Consider the following 13,358-nt stretch of genomic DNA (forward strand, 5'->3'; position numbering starts at 1 on the left):
TTTATCATTCTTGTTGCCCTTTTCTGCACTTTCCCCCAATGCTATGATACCCTTTCTGAGGTGAGGTGAACAGAACTGCACACAGTTGTTGCTTTTTGTAATTACTACTAATACTCCCATATAAACCTAGCCATCCTCTTCAGTCGTCTTCAGGTGCCCCTGCTGTCTGAGGCTAGATGGGTGGCAACTTGAGGAAGGGCCGACATTTTGGAACTCCTCGCCCAGGGAGATTGTCTCACTCTATCATTCTCTCCGACCAACAGGTGAAGACCGTTTTGTTCACATTCCCCCAGTAACTGTTATTGGCCTTTGTAACTGCCCCCCCCTCACAGACGCTACCCCCCTCCACAATCTCTGTCCCACAGGTTCAGGGAGGTCAGGTCGCCCACAGTTCACCACCCGGCTTGTCTCCGTCTAATATACAGAGAGCCCTGACCCTTTCACAACAACGCCTTGCCATTTTTTGATTGTTTTGGTCACAACTGGGATTTTTAAGTGTCCTTTGAGCTTTTGGGAAGGAGCCTTGAAGAGATGAAGGAGGTTTGTGACAGTTTCTTCCTAAGGGGTGATGGTGCCAGCTAGGGTGAACGGAGTTTCTCTGCTTCCCACGTATGTGAAAATAAATGAGGACTGCAAAGTCTGTAAGAAACGACTAGATGGGACCATCATTCCAGGCCTGTTTTATTTCAACCCAGTTTTCCGATTAAGAGCCAAGGCTAGCCACTGCTAGCCAGTGTTATTGTAAGATGAGCAAATGCAGCCTTAATTCACTAACAAAAATAGGTTTCGTTGCTGTAGATTTTCCGGGATGTGTGGCCGTGGTCTTGGCATTGTAGAACCTGACGTTTCGCCAGTAACTGTGACTGGCATCCTCAGAGGTATATCTACAGCACCGAATGAACTCCGGCTGCGAAAGCCTTCGACAAAAATTAATATTTTAGTTTCATGTTTAACACCTAACATTTCCCACATCCCTCTGAACGGCTTTCTAAGCAAATGTGAAAGTATGCTAGTAGCACAAGATTGTTTTTAAAATGCATTTTGGGTATGCAGTCCATTCAACAGGCCAGATAGCTGCCAGCTGGGGTTGCCAACTCTAGGTTGGGAAATTCCTGGAGGTTTGGGGGTGGAACCAGGGGATGGAGGAGGAGTTTGGATTTATACCCCGCCCTTCACTTGGAGTCTCAGAGCAGCTTACAAACTCCTTTCCCTTCCCCTCCCCACAACAGACACCCTGTGAGGTGGGTGGGGCTGAGAGAACTCTGAGAGAACTGCTCTTGAGAGAACAGCTCTGAGAACTTGGGACTGACCCAAGGTCACAACAGCAGCTGCATGTGGAGAAGTGGGGAATCAAACCCGGTTCTCCCGGATTAGAGTCCGCACACTTAACCACTACACCAAACTGGCAGAGTTTAGGGAGGGGAGGGACCTCTGCTGGGTGTAATGCCATGGAGTCCACCCTCCAAAGCAGCCATTCGATTAAGGGAACTGTTCTCTGTCACCTGGAGGTCAGTTGTCATTCCAGGAGACCTCCACCCCCCACCTGGAAGTTGGCAACCCTACTGCCTGCACCTCAGCTATTTGTTTGTTTGTTGGACACTAAACTTATGTTCTCTAAAAGGAACCCTGCTTTGGTGGTATTTATGTTTCCCAGAAGGGAAAAAAATATCATCAAAGAATTTTTGGCTTGCCCCAAAAGCAGAATGTGTGCAAACACCAATGTTTTAAAAATAAACTGGTACAGTTCCAAGTTCTTTGCTGCTAAAGCTCTAGTTTCAGTTCTTTAATAGGAAGATGAATATTGAACTGACCGCAAGTGGCAGTTCTTTTTCATATTGCCTTTTCTTTCAAGGGAACGGGCGTGTTTACCATCTTCCACGAGAGTCTTGAGAGAAGCTCTTCACAGGTTGCCGGCACTGGGGGAAAACGTTCAGGCGGTTTCTTCCCCCTTGATGATAATCCCTTTTTCCTCTCTATTGTTGGTTCCTTATGACAGAAGCTTTCTCTTCATTTTAGGCCGAGCCATCCTTCCCACAGCATTAATTTCTTTGGAGGTGTGAAAAGATGGGTGTGCGCATTCATTTTTAGAACTTGAGAGGTACTGCAGAAATTTGAGGTGTTACGACAGAGATGCGTTTACCTCAGAGAAGACGACGGAAAGTTCAAATGACTCAAACAGAAAAGGCTGCAGTTTCAAAAAATCCTGCAGAATGTTATTTAGAATCAAGAGGTGAGGCATCCACATTGAGTTGATGCTTTGAAGGCTGTAATCCCTGAGAACACCTGCTGCGAAATAATCCTACTGAACCTGATGGGCCTCGCTTCTAAGTAAATACGCACAGAGTGCTGTCTTAATGAAACAGGGCGATTGATGTGTGAGAACTGGGTTCATATCCCACTTCAGCCACCAAATGACTTTGAGCAACTCACTGTATGTCTGTGTTAATTCTCCACCTGTAACAGATATAACAGAGAGGGAAGGCAGCATGATATAGCCCGATATTGTCAGATCTCAGAAACTAAGCAGGGTCAGTAATTGGAGGGTAGACCTCCAAGGAAGGCTCTGCAGAGGAAGGCAATGGCAAACTTCCTCTGCTTCTCACTTGCCTTGAAAGCCCCTTTCTGGGGTTGCCGTAAATCGGCTGTGACTTAACGGCACTTCACACACACACAACAGATATAATAACGTGAAACTCAAAACCATTTACGAGAGTCACCAAAATCTCACTAATTTCTCAGGGTTAAGGAGAGACACTGAAGACTTGTAGAAAAAACAACTCACTTTTTAAAAACTTTCCTCAGAAAATAATACAGTGCATTAAAAAAAATCATTTCAGTTGTTTTCAAATATTTCACAGCAGTGGTCCACAAAAACTATAACAAAACTAAATCATACCTTAGTACAAAGCTGCCAGCAATAACATGAAGATAGGTCAAGATGGGTAGCTGTGTTTGTCTGTAGCAGGAGAAAAGAGCAAGAGTCCAGGAGCACTTTAAAGACTAACAAACTAGTAGAAACTTAAGGCAAGCAGTAAAATGAACAAGACAGAAAATATAGCTATTGAGGGGGGGAAACAATCCACCGAGATTAACTACAAGCCAGCTCTAACAGATTAGTTCTTCAGATCTTGCTCTTTTCTACAGCAATAATATGAAATCAACTGAAAACAATACATCCCCCCCCCCCCGAAGTTAAAACAGGAGCAGAAACTTAAGGCAAACAGTAAAACGAACAAGACAAAAAATATAGCTACTGAGGGGGGAAAACAATCCACCGAAATTAACTACAAGCCAGCTCTAACAGATTAGTCTTGGGTCTGGTGCCCAAAGATACTCAGTGACGATGCCATGTACAGGCCCTCCCCCTTGCGGCCCCACACCTCACATCGGAAGGTGGGAGAACGGAAAGAACAGCCTGAGATGGAGCCTGCTATGTCCAGACAGGACAGGCCTATCCGGAGGCAGGTGATCCTCTAGGCACACAACTCTTACCACCTTGAACTGGAATTGAAAACAAGCAGCCAGCCAGGACATATCTTTAATCACCAGTGTTGGGGAGAACCTGTAGACCACCTGGGCTAGGAGTCTTACTTTTCCATTTCAGGCTAAGGAATCTTCTAGACAACCTTCAAGGACAGCCCCTTGCAGAGTGCATTAGTCAAGTAATCAAGCCTGTAAGGTGGGGGGAAGAGGAGGAGGAGATTGGATTTACACCCTGCCCTTCACTCGGCATCTCAGAGCGACTTACAGTCTCCTTTCCCTTCCCCTCCCCACAACAGACACCCTGTGAGGTAGGTGGGGCCGAGAGAGCTCTGACAGAAACTGCCCTTGAGAGGACAGCTCTGAGAGAAGTTGTGACTGTCCCAAGGTCACACCAACAGCTGCATGGGGAGGAGTGGGGAATCAAACCCGGTTCTCCCAGCTAAGAGTCCACCGCTCTTAACCACTACAACAAACTAACTCTCAACAGCAGAGATTGCTGTGGCCAGACCACCATTCTCAAGGAAGCTGAGTAAACGGCTAGCGATTAAATGTGGGCATCCAGCTGTAGAACTGGTGGCTTCGACAGCATCCTAAACGGCAAACCTGCACTTGAAAAGCATGGGGGGGGGGAGATAGCACCTCAGCATGCTACAATGAGGGTCTGATAAGGATCGGGCCCTCCTGGAATTCTTTTAAATTGATTGAAAATGTTGCTGGCGTCCAAGGGTCGGACGACCTGTTGACGCTGTCATGTCTAGCTCGGCCCTCAAATCTTAACTATAAAGTGCTAAACTATAATCTGATTTATGCCTCCGGAAAAACTGAAAGCGTGAATGTGATGCATTTGCAATACTCACAATCCCAAAGGCAAGGTTTTCCAAATTTCATAATTTATCATGTGATTTTTGAGGAACTGATGACTTCATACGTCAGGAACTAAGAACTTCAAGCCTTTTGGCAACCTTCCTCCTACCCTGAAAGCTGGTAGGAAGGACTCTTGTCAACTTGTGAAGGAATTAGTTAGACTAATGAAAACGTCTCTTGTTACAAATAAGACTGCCAGGAAGCACTGGCTGCTATTTACCGATCACTCTTGCTATTGTGACTACAAATCGGGTTAAGTGATCCCCGGTGCTATTTGCAAAGCACACAAGCCCTCCTTTTGGGGGGGCTTCCTGGTTTAGGGGCAGGGCCACAAACCTGGCACTAAAATGCCTTTCTTCTGGTGTCAGTGGAGAACCACTAGTCTCATCGCTGGACTCGGAAGATGTGGGATATATTCCAGTGTGCATCTGGAGGCATTTTGTCCAGTGGAGAGTAAGGAGTTTGTGCACTTCAGCATATAAAAAGTGAGAAATAAATCAAACGAAGATTTGTTTTTCTTTCATGCTCTCTGTCCCTTTCCCTGCCTCCCTTCCTGTCATTTTTAAAAAGTACATTTTCCTTTATTTCAGTTGGGGGGGGGTGGCGTTCCAGTTTCCAGGCCAAATTCTCACTGAAGTGAAGCCATACCACTTTAGATTACAGAGAGGTGCTCACAAAAATGCAGCAATCCCTCACACACACAAAAATAAATCTGTCACATCACAGGATAAGAATTATTCTTCCTGTCATGGCAGTTGTCTGTTTTATTGTTTATTTAAAACATTTTTAATGCTGCATTTCCACCCAGTCAGGGTCCCCAAAGAGGTGAACATGAAAACATTTCAACAATTAAAATGCTAGTTTTATGCTCATCATCTATGTGCTGGGAATGTTTGTGTGGAGAATCCTGGGACTTGTGAGTTCCTATCTGCAATGCAGTCCTGACCTTCCTTGATTATGTCAATCCATCTCATGATGGGTCTTCCTCTTTTCCTGCTGCCTTCAACTTTTCCTAGCACGATTGCCTTTTCCAGCAACTCTTGTCTTCTCATAATGTGACCAAAGTACGATTGACTAAACTGAGGTTTTAGCTTCTATGAAGAATTCAGGCTTGGCTCAACGTAGAAATCACTTATTTGTCTTTTTTGGCGGCCCGTGGCACCCGTAAAACTCTATCTATCTATCTATCTATCTATCTATCTATCTATCTATCTATCTATCTATCTATCTATCTATCTATCTATCTATCTATCTATCTATCTTTTAGATTTATATCCCGCCCTCCCCAAAGACTCAGGGCGGCTAACAAGGGCGTAAATGCCAGGTTAAAACAATAAAACAATATAAAATTACAGTAATACAATATAATACAATTAATAAAATATCGGTGCTCCAGTAATCACTCCAATCATAAAAACTAAGATGGTGTTCTGGAGATGTTATAGCAGAACAACAGCAATATATGTCCCCGCAGCCCTGTCATCCACCAGGGACGTCTCGCACCTCCGATGATACCCGCTCAAGCGGTGGTAAAAGTGTGGTGATGGAAAGATGGTGGAATAATGGTGGCGGCGGCTCCTACTCGATAGCCTGGCAGAAAAGCTCCGTTTTACAGGCCCTGCGGAACTGCACAAGGTCCCGCAGGGCCCGGATCTCATTTGGGAGCTCGTTCCACCAAGTAGGAGCCGCCACCGAAAACGCCCTGGCCCTGGTGACAGCCAGTTTGATGTTCCTGGGGCCTGGAATATCCAGGAGATTTTGATTCCCCGACCGTAGTGCCCTTGGGGGAGCATGCGGGAAAAGGCGGTCCCTTAGGTAGGGAGACCACCTCTAGTCATCTTGGATCTAGTCATATCTTGGAAGCTAAGCAGGGTCAGCTCTGGCTAGTATCTGGCTGGGAGACCACCAAGTCCAGGGTTGCTATGCATAGGCAGGCAGTGGCAAACCACCTCTGGACATCTCTTGCCTTGAAAACCCTACGGGGTCACCATAAGTCAGCTGCGACTTGAGGCACTTTCCACCACCATACATATGCAATTACAAAGCAGCAGTAAAGATAGAGGTTTCCCTTGCTCGAAAGCCAGTCCAATTCGACTCTAGGGTTGTGGTGCTCATCTCCGTTTCAAAGCCGAAGAGCCAGCGCTTTCCAAAGACTTTTCTGTGGTCATGTGGCCGGCATGACTTGGTGTTTAGTCATACCAGCCACATGACCACGGAAACGTCTTCGGACAGTGTTGGCTCTTCAGCTTTGAAACAGAGATGAGCACCACACCACTGAAGTCGGATTCGACTGGCTTTCGAGCAAGGGAACCTTTACCTTTTTGCTAAGGTGGGGTTGCCAGCCCCCCGCCCGGAGGGCAATGGGGGGGGGGGAGGCTGCCAAATCCAGGTTGGGAAACTCCTGGAAATTAGGAAATGGAGCCTGGGGAGGACAGGGACCTCAGTGGGGTAGAGTGCTATAAAGTCCGCCCTCCAAAGCCTCCATTTTTCTCCAGGAGGACTGATCTCTGTAGGTTGGAGATGAGCTGTAATTCCGGGGGGTTCCCAGGTCCCACCTGGCGGCCGGCCTCCCTACTTAGACGGCACTGTCGCGTCACACGGAAGACGCACCTCCGAAGACAGGGACCCACCGGGTGCGGGCGAGCTTAGGAAGAGGTTTTGGCCCGGCGCCTTGAAGCCCGGGCAACGGGAGCGCGCAGCCCAGGGCGCCTCGCAACGGGAGCAGCCTTTGAGAGAGACGCCAGCAAGGACGGCGACGCGCTCTGCCAAAGCCCGGCTCAGCCCCGCGTGCAACTCCACCGGGCCATCCGGCTCGTCCCTGGCCGGCCCGCACAAGACGCCGCTGCCCCAGCAGGGCTGGGCGAGCAGGCGAGTGCGCCGCACGCGGCTGGCTGGCTGGCTGGCTGGCTGGCTAGCGAGCGGCGGCGGCACTTTCTCCAGGGCCAGAGGGAGGAGCCACCCTCTAGAGGCGCCTCTCCTCTCGGCAGCCTACTTAAGCGCCACGCCAGCCGGCCAACCCCACCAGTCTCTCGCCACTGCCAGCGTTGCCCCGGACCCCGGCTCCTCGGCAGGACTCCCCGCGTGCAGGAGGAAGGGCGGGGCGGCGGTAAGGTGAGGCCCTGGCGCCTCGGGCGAAAGCGCCCCCCTCCGCGCTCCTTTGTTCGGCTCACCCCTTCCCCGACTCGGCGTCTCTTTGTTGCGGGGTCACAGCGCCCTTCTGGCCGGCGCGGGGGGCGCTGCACCCGCCGCTGGCTCCGGACGCGCGTCCGGCTGGTCGAGCCCCGGGCGCTCTCCGAGGGGACGCGCTCGGATCGGCGCCTTTGCCCGAGCTCGCCAAGGTGGGGGTTGCGTTGGGGTCCCGCCCGGCAAGGCAGTGCAGATTTGGGTGGGTTGGTTTGGAGAAAGTCTGCGCGGGGAGGAGCGGTTGTGCAACTCGCCGCTAGGAAAACTTGGTACCCCTTGGAGCCACTGTCCTCTCTAAGCTGAGTTAGTGTGAGGTCGGTCCCAGGTTTTTAGCCTCTGGATCACACTCAGTCAGGATGGCTCCAGAGCAAGCTAATTTATGCAGGAGCCAAATCGCGCGCTCGCAACTTTTAATGCCAGTAACTCACAAATTAGAATTTTTGCATACAAGACTCCACAGCTTAGAGGGAGCATTGCCTGGAGCCCAATCTGTAGCACATCTCAGCCGTGCTGTGCATGTTTACTTCGAAGAAAGTCTAGTCTTGCATTTGTGTGTGCGTCTGTGTGTGTGATTACAGCCCGAGCGCGAATGATTGGGATATCTATGAATGCGAGTTGCATTATGCAACCTTGTGCACGCTTTACTTTGGCGTAAGGTCCGCTGAACCTTCGGGAGACGGACGTCCGAGGAAGCACGCACAGGCGCACGTTGTTCGCTTGCAGCCGTGGACGCAGGCGCGCGCGCACAGACACAGAGGCGGGAGTCGGTCCCGCTGAGCTCACTGCAGTTTACTCCCTCGTTTGCGGGCGGCTCTGCGTGCGCGTCTGCGCTCCCAGGACTCCCAAGGTTCTAAAGACCGGAGGAATGCGGCCACCTCCCTTCCTTTTGACCGGCCCTGCAAGTCAGGGCAATGACGGGGCATTTATGAATGCGGGGAAATGGACGCGTCGGAGAAACCCCCTCGCCGGCTTGCAGTGCCCCGTCCCGCAGAGTAGCCAAGCACAATGCACGGAGCCCTTCCCCTCCTCCGTGTGTTTGTTCAGTGCCGTCAAGACGTTTCCAATTTAGGGCGACACTATGAATTAATAGAAAGAAAAAAAAGAGTCCAGTACCACCTTAAAGACTACCAGATTTGTGGTGGTGGGGGGGGACTTTCCTTTGGAAAAATGTGTTGCTTTCGTGCAAAGAGTTAAGGTTCTGGTAGTCTTTAAGATTCGACTAGACTCCTACTCTTTTCTCCTGCCGCGGGCAGATTAACACAGCGACCCATCTTGACCTGTGAATTAAAGTCCTCCAAAATGCCCTGTCGCTAACAGCCTTCCTCAGGTCCTGCAAACGGAGGACCGTGGATTCTTTGGACGGAGTCAACCCGTTTCATATTGGGTCTTCCTCTTTCCCTGGTGCCTTCAACTTTTCTTCGCGTTATTGCCTTTCCCAGCAGTTCTTGTCTTTTCCCAATGTGACCGAAGTACAGCCTCGAGCGCAGTCATTTTAGCTTCTCGGGAGAGTTCAGGCTTGAGTTGGTCTAGGACCAATGCTCCCTCTAAGCCGGTGGAGTCTTGAGAGCAAAAACTCTTCTTTGTGACCTGCTGGCATTAAAGCTGTGAGCGAGCGATTTGGCTGGTGCATAGATTAGTTTGCTCTGGAGCCCTCCTTCCTGAGGTAGGACAAAAATGTGGGAGCTGGAGGCTAAAAAAACTGAGATGCCTCACACTAACTTATCTTAGAGAGAACACTGTCTAGGACCCCACGGATTTGTCTTTCTGGCGGCCCGCGGGACCCGTAAGTCTCCTCCAACGCCCCATTTCAAACGCACCAACTTTCTCCCTGCGAACTTTCTTCGTTGTCCGGCTTCCGCACCCCTACATAGTAACGGGGAACATAGTATGGCATGAATTAGCGTGCACTTGGTCGCCACCAGCCCCGCACGCCGGCGCTTCAAGCTCTTCCCTAGCTCCTCCGTTCCCGCAGAGCACAAAAAAAGAAGAGGTCCGGACGCCGCGCGCGTTTCGCCCCGCCGTCCCCGCCTTCCGCCCCCTGACCTGCAGCCGCCCCGTTTAGCCGAAGCCGGCCCTCCCCGCCGGCAGACGAGACCGCTTTCGCTCTGGCACTGCCCCGGGGCAATAAACCGTCGCCCTGGACCTTGGAGGCGTGCGGGGAAGAGCTGTAAACTGGTTGATAAAAGCAGAAGGGGCTTTGTAAAGACCTCATTAGAGGCTTTATGACCTCTGGAAAAGATGGGGGGAGGGGGACACTTCCCTTTGCAAACCTTGTTGTTTTCCTTGGTTTCTCTTTTGTCCGGCAAAGAGTTAAAGGCTTTCTCTGGCTGCCCTTTAGCGGCCCTGACCTGTGCAGGAAAGAAAGTTGTGCAGTGGAGGGCTGTGCACTTTCCACTGCCTGAGAGAGGCCTGTGGGAGGAGAGAGACAGAGGGCTGTGGCTTCACCTGGTGCATCAGAGGGTTTGCTGTCGCCTGTGGCCAGAGCTGTCCTCCTGGGTCTAAGTCAGTGGATTGTAGAGCAAATTTAGTGTGTTCAGTGGCACCTTTAAGGCCAACAAAGGTTTATTCAAGGAACAAGCTTTCGGGTGCAAGGCACACTTTTTCGTGTGCATGCGAAAAGCTCATACCTTGAATAAACCCTAGTTGGTCTTAAAGGTGCCCCCGGACTCTCAAATTTGTTCTGCTGCTTCAGACCAAGACGGCCGCCCACCTGGAGCCAATGCTCCCTCTAAGCTGTGGAGTCTTGAGAGCAAAAATTCTATTTTTGTGAGCTACTGGCATGAAAGTTGTGAGCGAGCAATTTGGCTGCTGCATAAATGAGTTTGCTCTGCCGCCATCCTTCCTGAGCTGAGATAGAAGTGTGCGAGCTGGAGGCTAAAAAACTGTGAGCTAGCTCACATTAACTCAGCTTAGAAGGAACACTGCCTGGAACTCCCAGTGGATTTTAGTGAGTGAAGACTTGAGTAACTCTGCATAGGATTGCACCTTGAGGAGATATTAATTTTTTTAAAAAATTTAAATTTGTTAATTTTATTTCAACTTAAACAATACACAAACTTTCATGGTTGTCAGCAACAATATTACACAGCAAGGTAACTGCATAGGTTTATACAAACTTCAAAATAGATTACATGTGGTGAAAAACATCGTAATACTTTTTAGGAACATTGAATTTAGAGAACTCGGAGTTAAACATGTGTTCAAGAAAAGGTAACCATTTCAAATGAAGGTTAGGATTTTTACCTGAGAGATTTGTATTGACTGTTACCTCTGAAATTTTATCCACGGCATAATAATCCCATATTTTCAAACGCCATGAGGACAGTAAAACTGGGGAATGCCATCTTGAAGAGAAATCATGTGCCCTTTTTCTTTGGACGTAGCAACCTGTGGCTTTAAACCAAGGGCAAACGAGCCTTGGGGAATATCCAGAGGAAAAGAACCCTGCTATTATGTGAGCGCGCCGAATGTTTTCTATTAATAGGTAGCTGCGCTGCCTCGAAACGTCTGTCTGTTCTTTTTTTAAGGTGCAAAATAGTATTGTCTGTCTGGGTCTTTTTTTAAAGATGTGAAATAGAATAGAGTTAACTTGGGCACAGCCCCGTTCTGGTTCTTCTGTTCTTAGTGAGGGAAGCAAAAAGTCTACACGTCCTTGCCCAGCTGTTTTGTGGGATGATGAGTTCAGGGTAACTACAGAGATGGCAATTTCAGAGTAGCTAGTTGAGTTCCTTTGGTGGAGGAAGTTGGAATGTATAGAACAAGTTTCAGAGCAGAGCCTTCTGGAGAAATGCTTCTGCTGGCGCACAAAACCCTAAAGGATAGTTGTGAAGCTGAGAGCCAGTTGGGTGTAGTGGTTAGGAGTGCGGACTCTAATCTGGGAGAAACGGGTTTGATTCCTTACTCCTCCACACGCAGCTGCTGGTGTGCCCTGGGGTCAGTCACAAGTTCTCTCAGAACTGTTCTCTCACGAGCAGTCCTTGAAAGAGCTCTCTCAAGCCCCACCTACCTCACAGGGTGTCTGTTGTGGGAAGGGAAAGGAGATTGTAAACTGCTCTGAGATTCCTTCGGGTAGTGAAGGGCAGGATATAAGTCCAATCTCTTCTTCTAAGGCACATATAAGTCTTCACTTGATGGTGCTGGACCTCAGTAGTTATCCTTTCCTCCCTTGGCTAGACGTTAAGCACTGCCCTTGGCAGATCTCTCGAGCTCGTTGGCTTACTGGGATTGACACAGACTACTTTCTAGGGAGCGCAGGTTATGATGTAGTGGGCCCAGGTTCAGATTCCCACTCTGCCGTGGAAGTTGACTGGAGGACCGTGGGCCTGTCACACACTCTCAGCCTAACCTACCTCATAGCATTGTGGTGAGGATGAGGTGGGATATAAACAGAAGGAAATAAATAAATTTTCTACAGCCTGTTGGAAAAGGATAGCTGTAATCAGTGTTCCCTCTAAGCTGAATTAGTGTGAGCTAGCTCACAGTTTTTTTTAGCCTCCAGCTCACATATTTCTGTCTTAGCTCAGGAAGGATGGCTCCAGAGCAAACTAATTTATGCAGTAGCCAAAAATCACTTGCTCACAACTTTAATGCCAGTAGCTCAAAAAGTAGAATTTTTGTTCACAAGACTCTACAGCTTAGAGGGAACATTGGCTGTAATCACCTCAGCTTCCCCCAACCGATGGGCCAGATCCAACGTGTGCATGGAAGGGTTTGTCCTGTGGCCTTCAGAGCGGCAGGTAGAGCCACCTGTAATACTGCCACATCTTTCCTCATAACCAATACTGGCCTAGAGCAGGCACCCCAAAGAGGTTTCCCCCTAAGAGATCCTTCAGTAGAACGGAGTGGAAAGCGGGGATCCTTGTGTCAGTAACGCCTGCTGGATGGAGAGAGTCTGTGCATTTTAAATACTAAAAATTCTGGGCACGTTCCAACCAAAGTCCAGTGCACGTAGGTCTCATGTCCTTAAATGGGGGGTAAATTCAGGTGGGTCTGAAGCAGCAGAATAAAGTTTGAGTCCAGTGGCACCTTTAAGGCCAGCAAAGTTTAATTCTGGGTAGACGCTTTCGTGTGCATGCTGCTGGACTCGAACTTTGTTCCGTTTAAATGGGGGTGTTTGGCCCGAAACTTGTTCTTCACCATTAAAAAACCCTGCATTTAAAAGCGCTGGACAGTGATGCGATGATAGCATTTCGTGAGTAGACTGTTACCTAAAGTGACCAGTTCCTTGTATTTTTGTCTTGCTCCCTATTTCCCTTCCTGACAAAAAAGGTTTTGGGTTACTTGACAGGTTGCGTAGTTGTTGCAAGTGTGTTCTGCTGTGTGCATATATACTCCTCTATTATGTTCTAATAAAAACTCGTATTAGTTGAACATCCGCCTGGTTCTGTGGGAAGGGCCCCTGTATACACAGATCTCAGGTTACCCCCTCTTGCTAAAAGCTAAATTCCCAATCAACGAATTCATTAATTAGACCTTTTGGGGGTAGCATAGTCCTCTTCCAGGAGCCGAATGCTGCTGCCACTGCCCTTACCTGCGTGGGTTGGGGAAGGGGGAGATCTTTGGCCCATGGAGGAGAGCGACATCATGCTGGCAGGGTGGTGCATGCTGGTGCTCAGAGGGGTCAAGGGCGGGGGTGGGGAGGACATCCTACAAAAGCCAGTTTGGCGTAGTGGTTAGGAGAGCGAAGACTCTAAACTGGGAGGACTCTAATCTGGGAGAACCGGCTTTGATTCCCCACTCCTCCACATGCAGCTGCTGGTGTGACCTTGGGTCAGTCACAAGTTCTCTCAGAGCTGTCCTCTCAAGAGCAGTTCTCTCAGAGCTCTCTC

The 13,358-nt window shown here is 49.2% G+C and overlaps 1 protein-coding gene across 1 annotated transcript in view; it reads right to left on the reverse strand.

The window, feature by feature from the left end:
* LOC107114840 (IQ and AAA domain-containing protein 1-like) overlaps positions 1-13,133 on the reverse strand; it is a gene marked incomplete at its 3' end in the record, with an annotated part of 190,785 nt that extends 177,652 nt beyond the window's left edge. Inside the window, exons 1-3 of the mRNA XM_015416438.1 lie at positions 13,061-13,133; positions 7,518-7,753; positions 6,923-7,281 (exon numbers count right to left, since the gene is read on the reverse strand). Of these exons, the coding sequence (XP_015271924.1) occupies positions 6,923-7,281; positions 7,518-7,753; positions 13,061-13,133 (668 nt within the window). The remainder of the gene's footprint in view (positions 1-6,922; positions 7,282-7,517; positions 7,754-13,060) is intronic.
* Positions 13,134-13,358: the final 225 nt, after the last annotated feature.

The sequence above is a fragment of the Gekko japonicus genome, unplaced genomic scaffold, assembly GCF_001447785.1.
Source record: "Gekko japonicus isolate JY-2015 unplaced genomic scaffold, Gekko_japonicus_V1.1 scaffold1944, whole genome shotgun sequence".
In the NCBI taxonomy this organism is placed as follows: Eukaryota; Metazoa; Chordata; class Lepidosauria; order Squamata; family Gekkonidae; genus Gekko; species Gekko japonicus.